The sequence below is a fragment of the Anopheles coluzzii genome, chromosome 2 (assembly GCF_943734685.1).
Source record: "Anopheles coluzzii chromosome 2, AcolN3, whole genome shotgun sequence".
Taxonomy (NCBI): domain Eukaryota; kingdom Metazoa; phylum Arthropoda; class Insecta; order Diptera; family Culicidae; genus Anopheles; species Anopheles coluzzii.
In genome coordinates, this window is record NC_064670.1 from 86,615,247 (window position 1) to 86,637,349 (window position 22,103).

Sequence of the window (22,103 nt, forward strand, 5' to 3'; positions counted from 1 at the left end):
ATTATTCGCCTACGTGGGAGTACCATCTGTCAATAGAAGCATTTTAGCACTGCTTTTGAATTGTGCGTGCGTGTGTGTGTGTTTTATCGTGTTTTGTCCTCATTGCTCACAAACACAGCACCATTCGAATGGGAACATGTGGTTTCTACCTTCATTCAATAGGTCCTTGGTAAATTCGTATACTGGGCGCCTCCATCGGTGTAGTGCCAAGCGTGGGCTGTACGTATGCTATGCTGCGAAAGTATTTGTGTGTGTGTGTGTGTGTGTGTGTGTGTGTGTGTGTGTGTGTGAGGCTCATTCTGACAGCAAACAGAAACAATTTCTCATTGCTAGCATATAGCTGTTCTGTTTGTGTATGTGAGTGTGTGTGTGTGTGTTTTTAATACATTCGTTCTTTTTCTCTCTTTCCCTTCCACCGTTACCCATTCCCTCACGAAGGCTTTTGTCTCGGGCTGTTGTGTCAATGTTGTTCCACGGCTGTTCAGGCCGTGAGCTTTTTCTACTAGGCTGGGAAAACTGTGGAAATAAAAGAGAAGTACGGTTGTACTTGGAACGTCTGTCTGTGTGTGTGTGTGTGTGTGTGTGTGTGTGTGTGTGTGTGTGTGTGTGTGTGTGTGTGTGTGTGTGAGCGCGTGGGAGTACATGGAAGGACACCAAGGCTTTCCTGCGTTGGTAGCAGTGCAGCCCTCTTGTGGTCGTGCGCTATCTTTGTGCTATTTGTGCTTGATGGTTGGTTTCATATCTGTTTCTTATTCCCCTTTTTTTGTTTTTTTTTTAATATAAATTTTTCCTCAATGGCACAAGTCCATCATCATCATTTTCTGCCATGAGAATGAAGAGGAAAAGAAAAATTAGACACACCAACAAAAAAAAAAAATGCATATACCGCAAACAGACGGTGGTAATGAAACGAAAGGACGAAAGGGACCATCGCAGTGGCACGAAAGGGAAAAGGTCACGTTCACTTTGATCATTATGGGACTTTGTTCATGTATGTGTATGTGTTTGAATGAGGTTTTTTTAGTGATGGTAGATGTGATAAAACGTCATTTTATTTAACTTTGTCATTTTTTTTCATCATTACCTACGCGCGTTTACTTTATGTGATGGATGATTTTATAATTGATTTAAGATCAATTATCTGTTTCGTAAGTTAATTTTCAGTTTTCTATGTTTGTATCAACGTTTTGATTATTACATTGCGTAGCATTTTTTTACTTGTACATTTAACTATATTATTTTTAATATTTTCTATATTTTTCTTTATATTTTGAATAACCACACTTCATTATACTGTTGAAAAACTAACGAACGTTGAAAATATTCAAGTTTCTAGGGAACAAAAAAACAACATTCTTAAAACAGTTTGTTCTCCGAGGGCCAATTCCAGTAGCACTGTCCACACAACATTATCAACAAAACCCTCCACGCGTTTCCGTGACAATCGCCCCACTCAGTTCGAGAAATGATCACATAAACGATTACAAGGCTACTTGTCTTTTGCTTCGTTGATTCATCACCGTAGTTTTCCCATCTTTGTACCGCCAAATCTCTCCACCAAACAGTTTTTCTTTGCTCCTCAATCCGATGCGAAGATAAATTGCGCCCCGTGTGGATGGGGGAATACATCCACTCTGTCCTGATTTCGGCGCACCATCCATCGTTTGGCACAGATTATCTTCCTATGGGCCATGATTTAAAATGCATACAGGCCGATACAGGAATGCTGGCGAGAGCGGTTGAGCAAACGTATGTGGTATGTGTGTGTGTCTATATGTTTGTAAGGAAATCCCTTCGTTTCTGCCTTCCCTGTGTCGCCAGTTCGCTTTTGCCCAGCAAATGGATGCTGGATGTCTTGTCAGACATTCTGGAGCCAAATGGTGCGGCTTTTACATTCGCGCACATGTGCCGTATTTGATGAAGCAGAACGTCGCCATCAGGACCGTTGGGTTTCATGCTGGCCGTTTTGCTTCGTTCTCTCCTTCCCTCAACGGAACACCATCAATCGGTGCGGGCTCGTACGTAGTGCTAGTCCTTTTTATGTCCAATCACCGAAAGAGTTTGTGTGTATGTGTGCGAGTTTATCTGAAACTAGTATTCGTTCGTTACACAACCCATTGGAGCAAAATGACGAGCAGCCAAACGACAAATTAGGGCCACTTTGCTCTTGTCTCCGGTGGTGCCGGTGGCCACAACGAACCACGAAGATGTCCGGGCTGAAGAATGCTGCTTTTGTTTAAAATAAATGGAATGCGATGTTGATCGAGCATTCGAGATAGGAAAATATGATTGCAGCACTCTCAGCACCATCGTTCACCCGACCATGTTCCCACCGTTCGGTTTCAGGCTTCTGCATGCCTGCCAGCAGTGCATGGGAAATGGTAGCGTTTGTGTGAGCTTGACATTTCTATTTGATAAACATTTTCGTTTCGGACGACTGAACCCTGAATTCGTGAAAGTGGTGGCTATTTTATTTCTTTTCCGTTCGAAAGATGGTGGATAAACAATGCCATTTGCAATAACTCAATTCCGTTCAAAGGAAGGCACACATTGCTCGAGATTTCGGTAAAGTTTTTGCTGGTTTACTGTTACAATGATTATTGGTGATAAAGTGTGTGCTTGATTGTTTGGTGATAGTTCCAGTACGTTATCATAACTAGCTATGAAAATGAAGTAGGATAGAAATGCTGAATTGCTACTGACAAGAACGGTTTTGTTTAGTACTGATTTAATGAAAAAATATTACAAACTTAAATTTAGTTAGCCTCATAACAAATTATCAAAGCTAACTGTGTAATCCAAAAACTCTTTCATTGATTTTTGATATTGCTACTTACTTAATTATTCAAACAATGTTAAAAAGCATAAAGAAATGTTTGAAAGACAAGGTAGAATCGATGTTGTAGAAGTATGATAACTTATGCCAAAATAAAAACACGAAATTTCAAGATGCGTAATTCTTTGTACATGATTTTTGAAAATCCAGTTCAAAAATTTGTTCAAAAAGCACTGTTGTAACGATATTACTTTGACATTTTACCAGATATCTGATACCGATCGAATACTCCAAATAAGTTATCTAGTTCCATGCCCATGAGTTACATGCTGTATGCGATTTAAAGTTATAATTTGGTTTTCACACCAAACTGCAATCATCAAAAAACTGAAAAACTATCATAGGAACAAAGTTGCTCAAGCTCATGAGTAATTCTACAACATACAACATATTATAATAGACTTTAAACATGAAGATTCGATTTAAGGATCTTTTTAAATGAATCACTTTAAAAGAACTTAAATACCCCTAACATGCATTTCGTTTCTGTTGATGTCGTTGTAACAACTTTCGCTAGAATCATGGTTAATTATTAAGAAGTCAAGCACAAAACTCTCACAGCCATTATAAATCCATCAGCCTGTACATGCCGTTCGAGGCGACAACCTTGCAACAGGTCGTTTGATAATAACTAAACATCTTATTATCACAGTTTCAGTTCACCCAACCTCAAGGCACACTTGCCAAGTGCTCCCCTTTTGTTTAAACTGCTTATCATATTTTTGCATACATTATCACTTCACGGTGCACCGGATACTGCACTCGTCGTCGTTTGTGGTGCATCGTAGTCCAGGTGCATCAGCAGTCACATTCAGTACTGGCTGTACGTAGCCCTTGGTGAGCAGCGTTCTTTCTCTCCAGCTCTCAAAAACGCTCGTTCGGAAAATAAAGACACCATTAACGTTTCTTTAGAAGCTCGACGTTTGTGTGTTGTAGCCTTTTTGTTTTCACGCTTCATCGTTAAAATAGTGTGTGTTTTACGCGTACCAAACGTATTTGCATACCAATTTGCTTTCCCGTTTAAAATTGCTACCATACTTTCTCGAATTGCTGATTTTGCCTTTTGCGACTTGCTGGGGCCGTCCTTGTGTTCCATTTCCGGTGATTTGTTACATCCGTCTACCTTCTTACACCGTGGAACGCCTCCCGAGCTTTGATTCTTTTATCAGAGGGAGGTGTAGGAGGTAATAAGCACAACTGCACCGTCGCGAGTGATAGCTTGCCGCAAAAACGGTTGACATTAACGCGTCATGTTCGCTGCAGCAAAAGCGGTAAGTTAGCGTGAAGCCACTAGAGCCGACCAATCGATAAGCCGTCGTTTTTGTGCCATGACGGGCTGAGTGACTAAGAGAAAGAGGAGGAGGAGGAGGAAAGGGAGGAGGAGTAATAGTAGTAGTACTCACTTGACAACCCCGTTCCACCTTCTAGAGCAATTCCACTCAAGACTGGTGTAAAAAATGTTGTCTACAAGGCCAAGATTTCATTCGGAACGAACGTCTTCCCCGCACCACGAACATGTTCAGTGTTGGTGCAACCTTTGCTAAAGCGAGGGATTCCTGTGCTTTCCATTATGTGTATATTATGTGCAAAAATAAGTTAAGCTAATAGTAGCCTTTGAAATATCTCTAAATGTAATCTCTCGCACCCTGGTGAGCAATTTATCGATTAATTTGTAAAATAGCAGGCTGTTATTCCTTTTCCGTGGTTGTTGAATTTCACCGCTTGGATGAAGCGAACGTTGCTAGAAAGGGGATGAAATGATTACACTAACCTTAAATACTACCTGAAGGACTAGCTGGTGTTTATTTGGTGCCACGCTTCCTAAGACTGTTGAAAATGTCACAGTAATCTTTCGATATTGTATGGTCCACTTCCTTTCGTACACTGCCGTTTGCTTTTCTTATCATTTTGTAGTTTGTGCCTTTTTCTCTCAAATCTACACCGTTGTGCAATCAATTTTTGCAGAACACCTCGTTCGTTGAGTAATTGTTAGTGGTGGTTAGTAAATAAATTGGAAACACTGTGGTTGGTGTCGATTGGTTGGAATGGAAGCACACGTGGGACGTGAAACGTCGACATCTTTAAATTTCTCACGGAGGCCTTTTTGCTGCGTCGTGTAGTGTGAAGTTACTGTTTAATTGCTACAGAACGTATTGGATATATCGACAGTAGTTTTTTTTGTTGTACAACACAGCACGGTTATTGAACTATTTCTGATTTTTAAAAGTTTTGGTTACTGGTAATATTGGTTCTACGAAAATCAAATCTAGGCAAAGATCTTCATTATACTGAAGGTGGCGTGATGAAAGAATATGATCAATTATCTGGATTTCGAAGCCAAGAACAAGAACTATATTTCTTCAATTCCAAAGCGTTTAATGATGTGGATTCGCACAAAGGAATCTCCTGCTGGTTTTAGCGGGATGTGCTGCAATTACAAAACAAACAACGCAATCTTCAGCTCACGCCGCGTGGTACGGGTATAGATGACTTGGGCATGGTGTTGCACGACCAGCTTGATCAGCCCCTTTTGGAAGAGCTCACGCAGGCCTCGCTTGGCCAGCGATCCACGAATCTTCAGCCTTTCCGACACAACCGATGGGGTGATTTTTAGGCAGGGACCTCCTTGGAAAGTTTGTCGCACGTTGCCTTGTCGAATAGGACTTGGTTGTTGAGCTTATCGCAAACATTTCCCTTGGACCCCTTTTTCTTCTTGGCATTTCCTCCGAATCCTCCCTTTTTCTTCTTCCGGGTCTTTTGCAGCTGTTTCGCCGATCCCTTGGTATCCTTCTTTGGAGGTATTTTGAAGAATGGACTCGAAAAAAAGATCTTGAGAAGGTCTTGGAGTTTAAGATTAAATAATTTTATAACTTAGTTGAGTCAGTTACTACTTACCAATGTATCAGTCAACTTTTTTAAACTTGGGGCGCTCGTGCCTTTTGTGTTCCATAGAAAATTATCTAATATCCATATCATTCTTAGTTTAAATATAATTTTTTTAGTTTTTTTTAGATAATAAGAATCCCAGCATCATGTATTTTTCGAGAAAAAAAATTTGTTCAATGAGGTATATTTATAGCTTTGAGTGAATTAAAACATAACATAAATCACCAAAGGAAAACGATAAATTAACGGTTCACGTTGTCAGCCTAAACGATAATACAGGATGTAAAATATTGCTGTTATCTTGCTGAAGTTTCTACTGCTAATATTTATTCCCTTTCAAATTCACAAATCTTATAATTCTACTTAATTCTAAACTGATTTCTAATCCTTTATGTACTAATTATCCTAATTGTTCTAATTCTATATGTGCCGTGCAAATTGCCTACCGTAAGGCGTCAACAAACGCTTTCCAGTTGATATTCTATATAGTTGTATGTTTGAAAATAGAAAGTACGTGTTTGTATGGAAACTGTTGCACCAATTAAAGCTACAATAAAACTAAGTAATATACAATATAATTCAGGCTAAACAGTCTTAGTTTTTCAAAACTTGAACAATTTAAATAAATTAACATTATACTTATGTTGTCTGAGCACTAATTTTTGTCTTTAAAGTTATCTGGCATTTTCTTTACAACAGTAAAACAATTTATTTGCAGAAATATAGCAATAAAAAGTGTTTACATCCAGCTTAACCACTCACATTCTAAGCTCTTTAGCCATTAACATATAACGACTGCAATTATTTTTACCAGATTGAAATTCTTCCCATTATTTTGTCGTGCGGAACAAATAACAAAACAAAAGCGTACGAATTTTTAACTTCCACCGCATGTACAACAAAGAATGTCTTTCTTCTTTCGCTGTAGCGTGCCTGGCATCATCAAAGACATGCAAGAAATAGTTCAAATCCTAAATGAACCTTGCGGGTTGCCGTACACAGTGCTTTCCTTTATTCAAATTTACACGCAATAACGCACTTTAATGTGGCTTGGCGAGTAATTATGAGTTTGTGAACAGTTTCTCAACGTGTTGGAAATGAACGGCAGTACTTGCGGTGTTTCGCCGATCGGAAGCAATATTCAGACCGGTTTTGCATTGAAGCTTAGACTCCCCGATTAGGCGGTGGCTTGTAGTAGATGAGTATGCAAGAAAAATTAGATTTTGCACCACATTTGCTAGCAGCTGCCAGTGCTTGGCTAGTGGTGGGTCCACCCATTTCACTCTCAAGGTGGTCCAGCCAGCCCCACGGTAATGAAGAATTTTAATATTGTTATTATCGACCAAACGCTAGCTTTTGTCCGTACCGTATAACCCGCCGAGGTCAAGAAGGTTACCGTCTATCTGTAGGGCTAAATGTGGGTCCAGGTGCTACGGGAGCTACCACGACTAACAAGTTTAAGAAAACGCTATTGCTAAGTTTGCTATAAATTCGGCAAGGAAGATTTAGTGACCAGCTTAATATGCTTTGGTGGTACGTGGTTTGCTTTTGTAAGCCACCAGCACAGCGACAGCTTGATCGATTTTTGAGCCAACTCTGCATGGAACCGAGTTGGATGACCGAGAATAGAAATCTTGATTTGGTAGTCGTGAGCTTTTAAATTTTTTCTTAGAAAGTTAGTCTGCTGATACAGTTAATGTGAACATAACAATCAACACATATTAGCTTAAAATAAATATTCTTTGATACTCCTATTAAAAACGAATATTCATATATTAATAAAAAATACATTACTTTTCACGTACTATCAAATATTTCAAAAATCCCCTTCCAACGATAGATCCATTTCCCAACTTCCTCGGGCTATCTGCTCATATCAATCGGTCAAACAGAATCAAGGTGATTCGCAATCAGTTCTGCCCGCTAATTAACTGATCTTTAATTTTAGCAACGGAGTTCGATACAGCTGTTATAACGCCTCGTGGCACTGTTTGATAGCTAAATAGCCCCGTCGCTGGGAACGAACGTGCGTGTTCGTTTCAGGTCCGCCAGAGAGAGAGAGAGCGCCCAGAGCATGAGACTGAAGTATCACGTACCTACTGGTCAGCGCAATATGGTCCACCGTGACGTTGGATATCAGTGAGTAGCATCGCGTAGGCCGTAGCATCCCATGTTGCTCTCACCCTACCCCGCCAAGCCGGTGGGCATTTCATCTTCTCCGTTCAACTTGGACGGCTTATAATGGCACGAGCTAATTTTAATGGCTTAGGCACCCGACCCCACCAACCATACCACCCCCATACACACCACACCCCAAACACGCAATCTCACGCAATCGGTCACTTATTTCATCTAAATCGAACCATCGCAATCGCTTGGAGATGGGTCGCGTCCATATGCTTTACACAGGTGTGTTGTCGGTTCTAAGGCAGACATCTAGCTTGGCCGTGCGATGATGCTTTATTTTTACAACCGTACAACATGTGTCATTTTAGGAGCAGTTACAGCATATAGTGATTTAGTGAAACCTGGATGAGAGAGAATCCTATTAGAGAGAATACTGGATGTGATAGTTTATGTACAAGATCGCAAACTTTAACGTTACATTAGACGGTATATATTTTCGAACAAAAGTGATAAAAGTAGCCGGGTTTACATTATTACCTATATAGCAGATATAAACTACCAAAGAAGCTATTTTATCGAAATAATATATTTACTATTGTAGGATCAAACTAACACTTTTATATCAGACCATGAATTGATTTTTTTCACAATTGTAAATTCACTTATAAGCTAAAGATAACGTTAATATGTCCCTAAATTTAACGTCAAAAGACAATTCTGTGTGTCACATTCACGCATCGTTCTCGCTTATCCAGGTTTAACTGTACTTATAAACACTACCGATCTCAAAGCATAATAATCGTCCTGTAAATACATCTGCAAAGCATTTGATGCACGAGCGATATGCGAATGGAGCTAGTAAATTTTCATAGTTATTTGAAACTTTGTTGAAGTTCTTTTATATTATGAGCCTAGGACAATCCAATGTTAAGTCCGTCAAGGAAAAGTTATAAATAATAATTTAAAATGAAAAATAGTATGCTAAATGTGTACAGTAAAGTAAGAGTTGCTTCAAATTACACATTAAACATGCATTTGGTGGTTATGTATAACAAATATCAACAAAGACCAGAAGCAAGAACGGAGGAAACGATGTAATTAAGAAATGGTCTAGTTTTCTAACCTATATGTAAATATAAAACAAAAACAATATACTTCGATTATATAGCTCCGCATTGTTGAAGAATAATGTAGACTTCAATTTCGCTTTATATAGTAAATTGTCAAGTTGTAAAAAATTCTAAACGTGTACAAAAAAACTGAAAACTTCTAACTGAACTGAAAGATCCGAATGGTTCATTTGACCGGTATTTTCTTGGGCAAGATCAGTGCGTCGTGCCGCATGTGTTAGGGCGTTGTTTTCGTTATCATTTTACACTGTCCACGCGGCCCCATTATAAATGACGAGAAACATAGATACAGCGAGAGAGAAAGAGAGTGAATAAGCGTGCATGGTAAAGTGGGAGAAAACGCACAAAGAAAAACAGCCCGCAAAGCGACTCTCCCAATCTATCGAGGATGGTTCGTTCATAGTGTGCGGTATAAAATGTGCCGTGGGTATAGCGACAACATTTGAGCGTGTGGTGGGTTCAAAGCTCGCCTCGCGTACGTTTTAGATGCGTAGTTGTGTCGCCACATACCGCTTCACTGTTACATGGTGGCAAGAGGTGTCCAACTCGTGGAAAAGGATGGAAAATGAAATATATATAGTGTATGCATCATATTGCCTCTGAATATTAGAATTTGCTAAAAATTTTACTCTCAAAAGTGTATGTTTGTTGGAGTGATTCTACATTCTAAGACAATTTTGGAAAAAATGATTGTAAATTCGTCAATAATGAATATTGTCAGTAACAACAGAAATGGATGATTTTCTAGTTTGTGAATCTGTTGTACAAAAACTGTATTACATTGAGTTCCCGGTTATCCTACAAAAAATGGGCTTTTGTACATACATTATATGTCAATCATATTTGAACTCTTGAAATTCGAATCGGCGTGCTTCTCTTAAACATGTTTTCTCCTACCTTCTCTATGTTTGCAAAGAAAGATGTCTGCATATTTGCAAAGGAAGATTAAAATTTCAAACACTACTTGAGTGATTGAATGATAAACGAAGAATATTCATTTTTTTACACGATCGTTTAATTTTGGACCCAATGTTTTCGTTTCGTAAATGTTTACAAAATTAGTAGAAACCCATTTCAAGTATATTTTAAGCAATTATAAACATAAAAAGCCCGTTTGTAACGTACGCTCGTTTGACAAGCCTGTCGCTGGCCGGCCAGAAGTCACGGTTCGCGATCACATTCGTTGTGTATGGATGTATGTACGTGTGGTGGCACACTTTGACAACCGGTCGTAACGCCAGCTAATCAACAAACGCTCAATGCTGGTGGTAGTTGTGATAGGACCAGCAAACCGATGACAACGACTTGGTATGCCGCGACCTGCACGCCGTACTGGGCCGTTTTCTTTTCGCCAGTTTTCTTGCAACCTACCTGCCGCGCGGTTCGCGTAACGGGTTACCCGACCACATCTCTCTCGCTTTGTGGGGTGTGTTGCTTATTATTGCTAACAGCTGTGCGTGTCACTATTTCGCGACTGTGGTATGATCGATTGTTTCGATCGGTGCAAAGGATAAACGCGTGTGCTAAAAATTTGTGTGCTGTAGAAGCCCTCGAATTGTGGAAGGCGTGACACAAGGGCCAGTGACGTAGTGCTGTTTGTAATATTGTTCCCCGAGCAAGGGGAATCAATTAATGCGTTATCGGCAGTGAGACGAACATACCTGGCAGATGATAGCGGTTCCCTTTGCTGCTGTGTAACACCAGCCCCGCCGGAGTTCAACCCCTGGCGTTGTTAGCACGGTACGGATGCTTGCAAAACATGTGTGGGATCAATGTGTAGTTTTCAGCCGACATTATGGATGAGATTTAGCTCTATGCACCATTACCGTAGCAGTTCGATCGCAAAAACGCGCAACCCGCGCACAATGACGAACGATGACGATGACGGCGATGTGCGGGATTAGTCATCCAGTTGTGTGTGTTTGTGTGTGTGGGTTGGTAGTTGTTTGCGGTTGGTTTGCTGCTGGTTCTTACCCACAGGTAGAGTGTGGGCAGGTGAGGGACCCGAGTGGTACTGGTACACTTTTGCGTCGCTGGTGTGCTGTGTGCAGACGGCTTAACGACAGTCGTCGCATGCTTTGTTCTGTTCGCCCATCGCAATCGCGTTCGCGGTGTGATCGAAACATGCGCTCTCCAGGCCGCGCTACGCACACTACCGCATATCGGCATGAACCACTCTCCGATGCACAAATGGATGAGTTGCTGCGACTCACAATCGCGCGAACCAACCGAAAACCGTCATGTAATCTGTGATGCATGATGGCGGTCGGATGTCGTGCCCCGTGCGAGTTCGATCAAACAAATTGATATGACGTGTACGGATGTGGGGGTGGTGGTGGAGGTGTACAAATATAAACCGAGCACACAATTTCTAAGGTACACACCGCGACGGATCGGGGTGCATCGGGTTTCGTTCGCGCCTGCTGCTAATGCAAAAGGGATGGAAAATTACCATCGAAATGCTGCTACTACGCTAGAGAGAAGAGGTTGTGATTGTCGTACCGGGGATGGTATATTTGTTTGCTGGTTGATTAGATTCGGCCTGATACACTGATGCGCTAAATGAGCGCGGGTGGAGCATTGAGCTGGCTTTAACTTTAAACCTTGAATCGCCGTGAAAGGCTCAGTTTGCTGGACTCTTTAACGTGTGCATTGAATGCATTACAAGAATTGAAACAACGCTCAAAACACAATCTCTGATTTTTTCAGTGCAATTGAACGGCATTGAGCGTAGATCCAAAAATCGCATGAACATGTTTAAAATAAAAGAATAATAATTTCAGCCACGGGTGGCATATCATTGGTGTATATAATATGCTAATAGGTGAATAAAATCAAAACTGTTCTGCTTCGTTTCATACGCAACACAGCGTAGCGCTATCGTTGAGGCAGGTAAAACAGATATCTACCGTAAACCTGTTTACCTTTGGTCACGTCCAAATGGTACCAAGCAGGTAGGACTATTGCAAAGAATTCCTACGTCACCAAATGCGCATCGAAACTTCATGCTAGCAAGAACACGTAGCTCTTTTATTTGATTTAAAAATATCTTCAACTTGTGCTGTGCATATTTTTTAAATTGTGAATGTAACAAAAATAAATAGTTATCAATATCGTCATAATGTTAAATATATAGTAAATAAAGTCAATTAAACATAAACAAATTAAAACGTTTAGCGCGTCTCATATTTGAAAATTTGCAATGAAAACAATCGTCAAGGATAACTGTACTAACATATCAGTGATCTTGCTTTTGTAGAGAGCCAGTAACATACAGCCAAGCTCGCAAGTGGTTTTTATGCAAGCCTTGATCGACTAAGGTTGTTTTTCCAATTAACAAAAAAAAAAAAAAAAAAATCCTATGAATTTAAATTATTGTGGATCGTGACAGTATTCAGACACAATTCTTCCAACTCTAGTGCATTAGGATAGTACTCAGCAAAATTCTTCAAACTAAGTTAATTAGGAACAATTTGGTCTCCAATTGTAATAAAACCACTGTGGTTTACTTTCGTACCTGACTGTATGTTCGCAAATTAGCGGTTCGTGATGCGGCGGTCGACACATCGGAAGACGATTTGCGTCATCGGAACTCCTCCTAATGACGGTCGCAGCATCGCGTATCACCATTTAGACGTGGAATACACACGCGCACACGTCTGTACCGAACGGTACACCCGTACCTCTTAGATTTGATGGTTATTTACAGAAGTATAGCAAGCACAAAATCAAAAAGAGCCATCTTTCATCTTTGAAATTCATGCATAACCGAACCGGGTCAAACCGCATACCCAGCCCTAAGTGGTTTGAGAGAATAGCTGATGGAACAGAGGGGAAGGGGTTGGAGGAGGGGATGGGAGGGATAGAGTGAGGGAGGTGGGTGCTGGGAGATAGTTACCTTATTCTAAGGACCTTTCCATTTCGCTTTCGATCGACTTACCTGCGAAAGATGACGATAGGATGAGATGGTGATGGTGATGTTATTACACAGCCGGGCTCTGTATTAGTTTGTTGGCAGCTTGCACGGTGCTAAAGAGATTTCTCGGGTTCTTCAGATATCCCCGCACCAAAAACCACCACTGCACAATGGCTTCCACGGCGCATGGGGGACGCGCTACCACCGCAAGCACATGAAAGCATTTGTAATATATGTTCGATAAATATTTAATAACACAACTCTGTCCCACATCCGTCGGCGGCGACGGCTCATCGGAAGGCAACAAAGATGCTTTCCTTTACATGAGGCCTCTTGAGCAAAAAAAAAAAAAACTAATTCCCTGACAAGATTCCAGCCCTAACGTAGCTTTATGACGGCTTTTGGGCACAGTGTAGTGTCCATGTTTTGTTTTGAAATCATATACTAGTGTATTAATATCTATTGAACAGCTTTTGCCGTAATGCTCCGACGTACTTTGAGCAGGCATGTAATGAACACGTGCAATTAGATTGCAAATTGGCGGCACCACACCACACACATAAATATCGATCACCTTCTTTAGCATCACATCTCGCCACAGTAGATTACAAACATTACCGCAGCAACGAAACCACAATTAAACCCAGTTCGCTACATTATTTCTGTGTCTTTGTGTGTCGTTTTCTCTTTGCTCTTCATCTTCGTTACATTTCCATTCTCAACCCTTGACCGCCGTGCCACATCGCGTCACCATCGCGCGTTACACACCTCCACCTCCACCATCACTCATTTCGCGCGGGCCGATACAAATTGACCCCGTGGTGGGACGTTCCCGCCGCAGAGCGATGAGACTAGTGTCCAACATCTACAATGAAAGCATTGAAACATCACTAGGAGGAATCGCGAAACATCTAACGCAAGTAATTATTATACGATTACATCTACAACAAAAACAAAACAACACAAAGTAAACGTTTCAGTTCACTTGCATTCACTGATCTTTCGTTGCATGGTGTATGAGAGGGAGGAGAGCGAGAATGAAAGAAAGAAGTGGGTGACGGAAAAGAAAGTACATAGTTGAACTCTACGTCCTTACTTTAGGTCCACGTGACCTGATATGGGACGTCGTACGTCGGTGGTGCTTAACCGACAGAGACAACGCGTAGAACGTTTCAAGGGCTTCCTAATAATGCTTACCCTATTTTTCCCCGCCATTCTCTGTTTTTTTCTATTTCCATATAATCCTTCCTACTGGAATGCTTCCGTAGCCGCAAGAATCGCGAGGACTGCCGAACCATTCAACTCGCCAGCAGCAGCAGCAACAGCAGCAGCAGCAGCACCACTTTGTCACTCTAGGCAGTCTAAAGCGCTGGGGCGAACAGTCAGAAGACGATCGCGGCCAGCCCCGTCCGCGTCCGACCGATTATAGCCAATTTGCTCCAAACGTTGAAGCCGGCCCGAAACACCCAGTTACTCCGTTTCCGTGCGATGCCCAGATCAACAATCGTTTCGTAATTTGGTGAGTTGTCTTGCTAAACCTGGCTGTGAGTCGAATGTTACCGCTTGGCAGGGGGAGAAGACGGCACGGTGAGAGGGTTATCGGTGAGTGCATTTTCTAGTGCAACTTGTATGCACCACAGCGAACTGTCGTCGTCAACCTCGTTGTCTTCATCATCTTCTACCGTGTATTTGTGATTGTATGGTTGTCACCGTTCTCCATGTACAAGCAGGGGTTTTCAGGAATTCGATCCAATAGGAATCAAATAGGATTAGAGTAGAAACCATCATATGAAGTTCACTTCCCATAGGAAAGGGTAAAGAAAGTGTCCCACAACTATGACAACCCCTGGAAAACCCTGTATATCGTTTCCGATTTTTTCGATGCTACACAAGGTCTCTCCAAAACAATCCAAGCCTAAAGTATCCTGTCCTATCCTTGAAATAAAAATAACCTTCATTAGGATTAGAATAAAAGCATGCACACCCAACATGCTACCCTGGGCACCTAAACAAAAGACAGCGAGAGAGACGGTTTAGTGGCTTGTTATTCATTTTTTCCGCTCATCCCATTTCCGGTTTGGTGGAAATGGAACAGGCCGCATATTCAAACAGAAGATTGGCAGGTATTGATTTTTCCCACTTTTGCTGCTGCTACTACGCTGTCTGTGAGTGGAGAGGGCTCGGGTAGTGTGTGGGTCCCGGGTTAGGTAGGATACGGACGCGTTAAGGCCATTGAGTGCTCGTAAGCTTTTGATGAGCTACGTACACCGCCGCGCGTAACATTTTCCATTTGGTACCATTGTGCTTACCATGTCCGCACACCAAAGCGCTTCGTGCGCACTAGTGCAAAAGCAACAGGACCAACGCAAGCAGTATGTGGAAATTATTGTTGTTTTATTTTTGTTTCTTGGCAAACTACATTAGAGGTCGTAAAGCAAGTAAGCTTTATTGTAGCGCTTTGTGATTAATTTATATATTTAAACTATTTTCAGGGAGGGAGACATCTCGCAGCTCAAAGTCGATGCCATCACCAACAGCACCGACGAAACGTTGACGGAAAAGAATCGTGTGTCGAAGAAAATCTTTGGCCGTGCCGGTGCAGCACTAACCTCCGCGATCGTTCACGACGTGAGAAGTAAGTATGGCTTCAGTGGGTATCGTATTTCGGCAGGGCTTTATCGAAAGTGTACACACTTGTTAATAACTTCCGGGTTGGGGGCTAACATTTCCTTATTTATTTACTGTTTTTCCTTGCTTTTCAACCTCACTCACCCAGGATGTAAGACTGGTGAAGTTCGTGTTACACCAGGATTCTTCTTACCGTCAAAGTACATTATTCACACCGTCGGTCCCATCTACAGCGAGAAGTACAGGACTGCTTCGGAAGCAACGCTGCACGCTTGTTATCGGTAAGAAAACGCCGCAATGAAAGCGAGATCAAACACTAAACCTAAAACCGACGCCCTTTCGGTTGACTTGAATTTCCAATCTGAGCGTGTATTTTTTGTTGTTGTTTCAATTTCCCTCCCTCCAGCAACGTGTTGTACAAAGCAAGGGAACTAGGATTAAGAACCGTAGCCCTATGTGATATTAGCTCGGTGCAGCGCAACTTCCCACCAGACACTGCTGCACACATAGCATTGAGTGAGTATAAAAGGCCGGCGAATGGTTGGTGCACCAAGCTATTCTAAATTCAAACCTTCCTTCAGGGACTGTTCGTCGTTTTCTGGAGCAATACCGTGCCGAGATTGTGATAGTTTGCCTTGAATCTAATGCGCGCAGTATCTACGAGGTACTAGCACCGTTGTACTTTCCGCGCGACGCGCTCGAAGAACGAAGTGCTTTGTGGCAGCTGCCGAAGGACATCGGAGGACTGTATGGTGAACCGCAGCTAGCTGATCGTCAGATTCGCATCATTCATAACCCACAGCATTCCGTCATGATAGAAGGTACGTACGTACAGTGTGCGGGAATATTGTGTAGTTGCTGGTAATTCCTTAATCGAATCGTTTGTTCGGCACGCGGCAAAAGTGCATTTCCCCCTGGTAGAAGCGCTGCATTAAGCTTGAGGGACATTCAGTAATGTTTTATGTAGCCATCGTCGTACATGACCGGTTTTCTAAAGGGGTTTTCATTCTTTCGCAGTTTTGTGAAGAATCCATATTACCATTCTTTCATTGATTCAAGTGTGTAAAAAGAAACTACGTGTCTAGGGTCTGAAGGACTCCAAATATTGCATTAACAAAAAGGTAAACAATGAAGATGATTAGCTTGAGTATTGCGCCACTGATGGCCAGATGGCGGATATTGCCGGAGGTGCTTGGTGTTTTGTTGAGCGGATGTTCAATGAAACAGACCCGTTATATATGTGTTATGATTTGATTTCTATTTGAAACAGAAAGAACATACATAAACTGCTCCGTTATTACCACCATTAGCTAGAAGTCTTTCTTATCAGTTTTCGGTCATCAACTATGTGTCGGTGAAAAAAAAAAGACAAACTCATATGTTGTGCTTCATAGTTATCCGAGCAAAGGCTGAGAGCGTTGGGGTTGACGCATGATGGTTTAATTCACGTTGCAATCGATGCAGTACATTGTAGTGTTGCTCGTGGCAAGGGTTAACCATTAGTGTACTGTAATATGGTACATGTAGCTCTGTTATAGAAACGTCACGTAAATTATATGTTGGTTGTGTTTTCACTTTTAAAAGATGTTTTTTTTTCATTGAAGAAAAGTATAATTAATATTTCTGAGAGTTCCGTTTGATACGATTGAAATAGCATTTTAAATATTTAAAATAGAATGTAACGTTTAGTATAATTTGGGTAACATTGTGCATCATAGCTGCTAATCTACAATGCATTAATATTTCGTCTATAAAATCACTATACAACATCATGCAGCGAATTGTTTGTTCAAAACACTCAAACAAACGTGAGCGTCCGCTTCTGACACTAACAGCCGGGTTGTATGAGTATTCCTCCCATCTGCCACAGACAGGTTTATAAGCCACAATTCTGAATGTGTACTATTACATATTTGATTATACAACAAGAATTGACGATAGCAAATTTTTAAGATAAAGCCCGTTGACAACATTGCAGCGTATCAACGTGATGTACCAGACAAGAAATAGACCAAGTAAAGAATAGCGAATAACGAGATGTTAATGTTGCAGGACTTACTATTTATTACTTTTAAAGGAATGGATTATCATAAGCAGAAGTTTTTCGATTTTTTTCTCCAAGATTAACTTAAGATACTCCTGTATGGAGCATGTGTGTATAATTATGTTCATTTTTACTGACAATCTGGTCTGATTGCTTGTCTGAACACTGTTGTTAGGATAAACGATACGCATTCGAAAAAGTGTATAACAGTTATACGCGCCTGTGTTTAGGCATTTTGCATTACACGTTAAATTCCCTCGCTGAGAGTTACCTTCAGCCTGTAATTCTGTAAAGTGACTGAAGTTGAATTTCTGAACAGTAGATAAGAAATTCGCTTAGTGAACATTAACCATTGTGTATAATGAATTTTTATTTTGTATTTAAGTGCTTGCTTCACTGTAAGCAATTTCTGTCCCGCTTGTCTCAGGTGCACACTGACTACTCACTGGATTTACTCACTTGATCTCACTATTCGTTGCCAAGAGCACGAGAAAGAGAACCGAAAAAGGGATGCTGAGCGATCTTTGCTCTCTGCGTAGTTGCGATCGGACGTCTTCTGCCGCCTGATATCAATTCGTTGGTGAGATGCACGAATATTGCTCGGCTCATTCTCCCTCGATCTGGTGCGAATATCAGTCATTTGTGCCAACTGCCAAGCAGGTGGTGCGTGCAAGGAAGCTTTTCCTGTGTTGTTTTCAGCGCTGTTGGTAGCATTGAGGCCGTGCGTAGTTGTTGTTGATGTTGTTATCGTATCTCCCAGTGCTGCTTAGTCCGTTTACAAAGTGTGCGGTTTAGTGCCGTTCTCCGATGGTGGAGGGCAATCGTAGTGGTGCTCTCTTATCAAGTTACAACTGTTGTTGTTCATAATAAATACCCTAGCACTGCCAGTGAACTGAAACGGGGGAAAATACAAAGCAAATTAAAACCACATTTCGAGCGGCAAAATGATAAACGATTCGTTTGAATTTTCCTGTAACGTTTCCACTGCCGAGATGTGTATTTCTTGAACTAATTCTAATGCTCTTTGTAAAATTACAGCTGATGACGATTCCGACACCAGCCCACATGATCTGGAAATGGGGTCCGACGTCGAGTATAGCAATATTAACCTAAGCCTGGCAGCTCAACTGTCTGGAGCAGCTCATTCCTTCACCCAGATGCAGGTAAGATATGAAACAGAAGATGTTAGGAATTTAGTCCATCTTTGATGCAAAAATAGTGGAACACAGTTTGTTATAGCGTTTATCGCTACGGTTAAACCTTCCAGTTATTCATGTAATGATGGTGCACAGGATGTATGGATGAAAAATGTCCTATCTTTTGCAACATATGGCACGATATTTATTTATTTATTTATTTATTTATTTATTTATATTTGTTTACGCTTAACCGATAAGAATATGATTTACCTTTCACATTGCAATATTTGCCTTGTGAATCCTTTCACGAGTGTTATCGTTTGCATTTCATTCTCAAACAAGTGACGTACAATGTGCAGTGTGCTACATGCAAGGGTCGCGATTCTGTTCGCGCTAGTTATTCACAAATATGCAGGTGCATGAATGCTAAGCACTTTCACATTATATTTGCTGTCTTTATGATAATTATTATGCAGTTTAGATGTCACGTTTATTCTCTTTAAGTTTTCTGTAGTGAAATATTTATGTTTTATGTTTTCCACTGGAATTTGGCATGTATATACACTCTGATTGTAAATAAAGTTCGTATATGAAAACGAGGAACTTAATATAAATACATTACAATATTTTCTTTAATTTGAGGTATATGAAAGATGCCTACGATCAAATGGATTCAAATCAAATCCATGAATGATGCCTATTGAAGCAAAATCCTTGCACTTTGTCTAATCAGTAGTAGCTACATTCTTGTATGATTTTTTCTTTGGCACAACAACCGTTGATGGTCAAGGCCTCCCTGTACCACAATGGGTTTGGCTTTCAGTGGCTTATTTATTACCATAGCAGGATAGTTAGTCCTACGCGTAAGGGGCACGGTTCATTCGGGGCTTGAACCCATTGCGAGCATGTTGACGAGTTGACGACTGTACCATCAGACCGGATTGTATATAGGCTTGTTTGATCAAAGTAATCATATTAGACGTATTTGAATAAGCTTTTTATGAAAACTACCTTTAAAACATACAGTGGATGCTGCTTAAAAGGTAAAAATCATGATTGACTACAAACAGTGGATTACAGAATTGAGAGGGTTATACTCACGGAAATCAAATGAACGACTGTTTATGATATTAAGTTATGATGATATAAAAAAAAATTTCAATCTGTTCACATTACCAGCTACTACTAATTATCTATCTTTTCCGTCAACAGGGTGATTTAGATCGACAACGTCTTCTGGGCGATCGGCCACGCATGGTTTACGAGAGTGTGCTTGACGATGGCTTGGAAGGAATCGAACACCAGGAAAGGTACGTGAGCTTGTTCTGTAGCATTGATTCGTTGCTTCCATCGTTCGATGATTTGCCATATTCAGCAGTTTTCTATTGCTTAGTAGAATTAATCGTTTGCCGCCACATTCGTTTACTATATACTCTTCTACTGCGAAGTATATACTAGCTTTCCTGACATAGATTCAGTATGGTTGAAACAAGTAAATATACAAAAACAAAGAGTTTAGAGTCTGCTTGCTGATACCGTAGTTATCAGCCGCTTAGCACTCACCGTAATTTGAAATGAACTGATAAGTGTAATCGCCCAAAGCTTACCTGATAAGCGAAAGCTTTCATCGTAAATCTAGCATATCTCTATTAAGCTTCAAGCAGCTCTTGAAGCTCTAATGCGCGTAAGCTTTCAAATGAGGTGTACCGCCGACTGTCTATCACCCGCTGCTAAAAGCTTTCATTTGCGTGCTTTTCTCAGTATCCTTCGATGAGCTTTCAGGATATCATTTTAATGAGCTCGCGTGTTTTGCGATTGCATAACTTGCTTGTAAGATAAACGATACTTAAAAGGGAGGGGATATTTGATCGGCAATGTCATTTTCCTCCGCTACCGCGATGCGCTTTACTGATTGCTTTATAGCCCAGCGTACGCGGGAGGGTTAGGAACAGACAGGAGAGGTGCGTGTTTGTCCCATAGAATCGAATAGGAATGCCTCGCTGTAGGGTGCATTTCATTATTGAAAAATCTCCTCGCACACACTTACATACCCGCACATTCTTGCCAACACAATACTGCCCAAACCGTGCCCTCTGGTAGTGTTTTGATTTGTGGTCCGAAGAGACGTTGGGTGGACGACGACCCGGTTTCATGACCAACAAAGAAATGGTTCAATCGATTTTCATTGATCGCGCTGGCGTCTTCCCGCGATGTGCCCTATCGTGTATGGATGTAAGTGCATGGGAGGTTCGGTAATTGAATTTCATTGTCTCTGTAGCAGAGCATAGCAAAGATGCACATGTCATTGGACGTGAAAGTTCGCTTACCGACATCACATGTTTAGTATGCTTTGTTATTATTTTTGTTTAGTTGCTTTATATCGTGAACAAAGCTGAGCTCTCATTCGATTGCGTGCTGACCCTTTGGCGCTAGTCCCTCGTGTGGCGAGTAACTGTAGCTTACTTTCTGACGTGTGAATAAGTTTTCATGAAGCCAAATGGCGTCAGTCTTTTTACCCAAGTATAATAACACACGAATCTACGAATCATGCTTCCGTCGTTCATCACAATGCTTCGTTTGATATAGCACTGTTCCCAGACGATGGGTGGTGTGTCTATTTTTGGAAGAGTCCTTTTTGAAGGCTAGCGAATAGAATAATGTTTCGATATTTTTAGGCTACACATACATAGCTTCCATTGTACCATCCTGGCGCGAACATCATTACGTGTTAGTTTTTGTTGTTGTTGTGTTACGTTCAAATAAACAATACCCTCGCGTAAGAACTGGATCCATGATGTGCTGTGAAATCGATGAATCCGCTTCCCTTACGTCACCATTCGACAACATTCGCTTGTTGCCGTTAATTATCGTTACTCACGTCAGTGGTTTGTTACTTCAAGGATACAGTATCGGACAGAAAGATAGGGCATTGGTTTTTTAACGCACCATGCACCCGTTGGGCCATGTTTATGTGTGGTTTGTATGTGTTTGTGTTTGTGTATGTGTGTGTATGTGTGTGTGTGTGTGTGTGCATGTGTGTGTGCATGTGTGTGTGTGTGTGTGTATGTATGTTTGAATGTGTATTGATGTGTGTCTTTGTTTCACAAGTAGGTCGTGTCGTATAGATTTGTAAGTAGTTTTTTTGTGTTTTGGGTTAGGTTTTTGGTGTGATAAGCAGGACCACCGCCCTCGCGATCAGTGTGTTTTCGATATATTAACAATGTTACGGTCTTCTTTCGCCGTGGTCTTCTGAGGACGTCCGGTTGACTTGCGCGTTTCGGTTGTCCAAGCGCGTTTCAGTTGTCTAAGCACGTTTCGGTTGTCCGAAGCGCGTTTGCCACAAAAGTGCGCGATCGTTCCATTACGAACTCGATCCTTTTGCGCTTAATGCCAGCAG

General features: G+C 41.2%; 1 protein-coding gene and 1 pseudogene across 8 annotated transcripts in view; one reads left to right on the forward strand and one right to left on the reverse strand.

Moving 5' to 3' along the window:
• Positions 1–22,103, forward strand: part of LOC120952274 (protein GDAP2 homolog) — a 44,522-nt gene that overhangs the window by 5,727 nt on the left and 16,692 nt on the right. For 3 of the 8 annotated variants that reach the window (XM_040371512.2, XM_040371516.2, XM_049605083.1), the window contains exons 1-9: positions 7,671–7,861; positions 13,737–13,815; positions 14,164–14,414; positions 15,388–15,530; positions 15,672–15,804; positions 15,930–16,039; positions 16,105–16,344; positions 18,606–18,730; positions 19,919–20,016. In XM_040371512.2, the coding sequence (XP_040227446.1) occupies positions 7,797–7,861; positions 13,737–13,815; positions 14,164–14,414; positions 15,388–15,530; positions 15,672–15,804; positions 15,930–16,039; positions 16,105–16,344; positions 18,606–18,730; positions 19,919–20,016 (1,244 nt within the window). In that variant the 5' untranslated portion in view covers positions 7,671–7,796. Of the gene's footprint in view, positions 1–7,670; positions 7,862–10,240; positions 10,720–13,736; positions 13,816–14,163; positions 14,415–15,387; positions 15,531–15,671; positions 15,805–15,929; positions 16,040–16,104; positions 16,345–18,195; positions 18,540–18,605; positions 18,731–19,918; positions 20,017–22,103 lie in introns of those variants that run through there. The other 5 variants (XM_040371514.2, XM_040371515.2, XM_040371517.2 and 2 more) reach the window with 4 other exon arrangements.
• Positions 5,076–5,812, reverse strand: LOC120961338 (40S ribosomal protein S25-like; annotated as a pseudogene).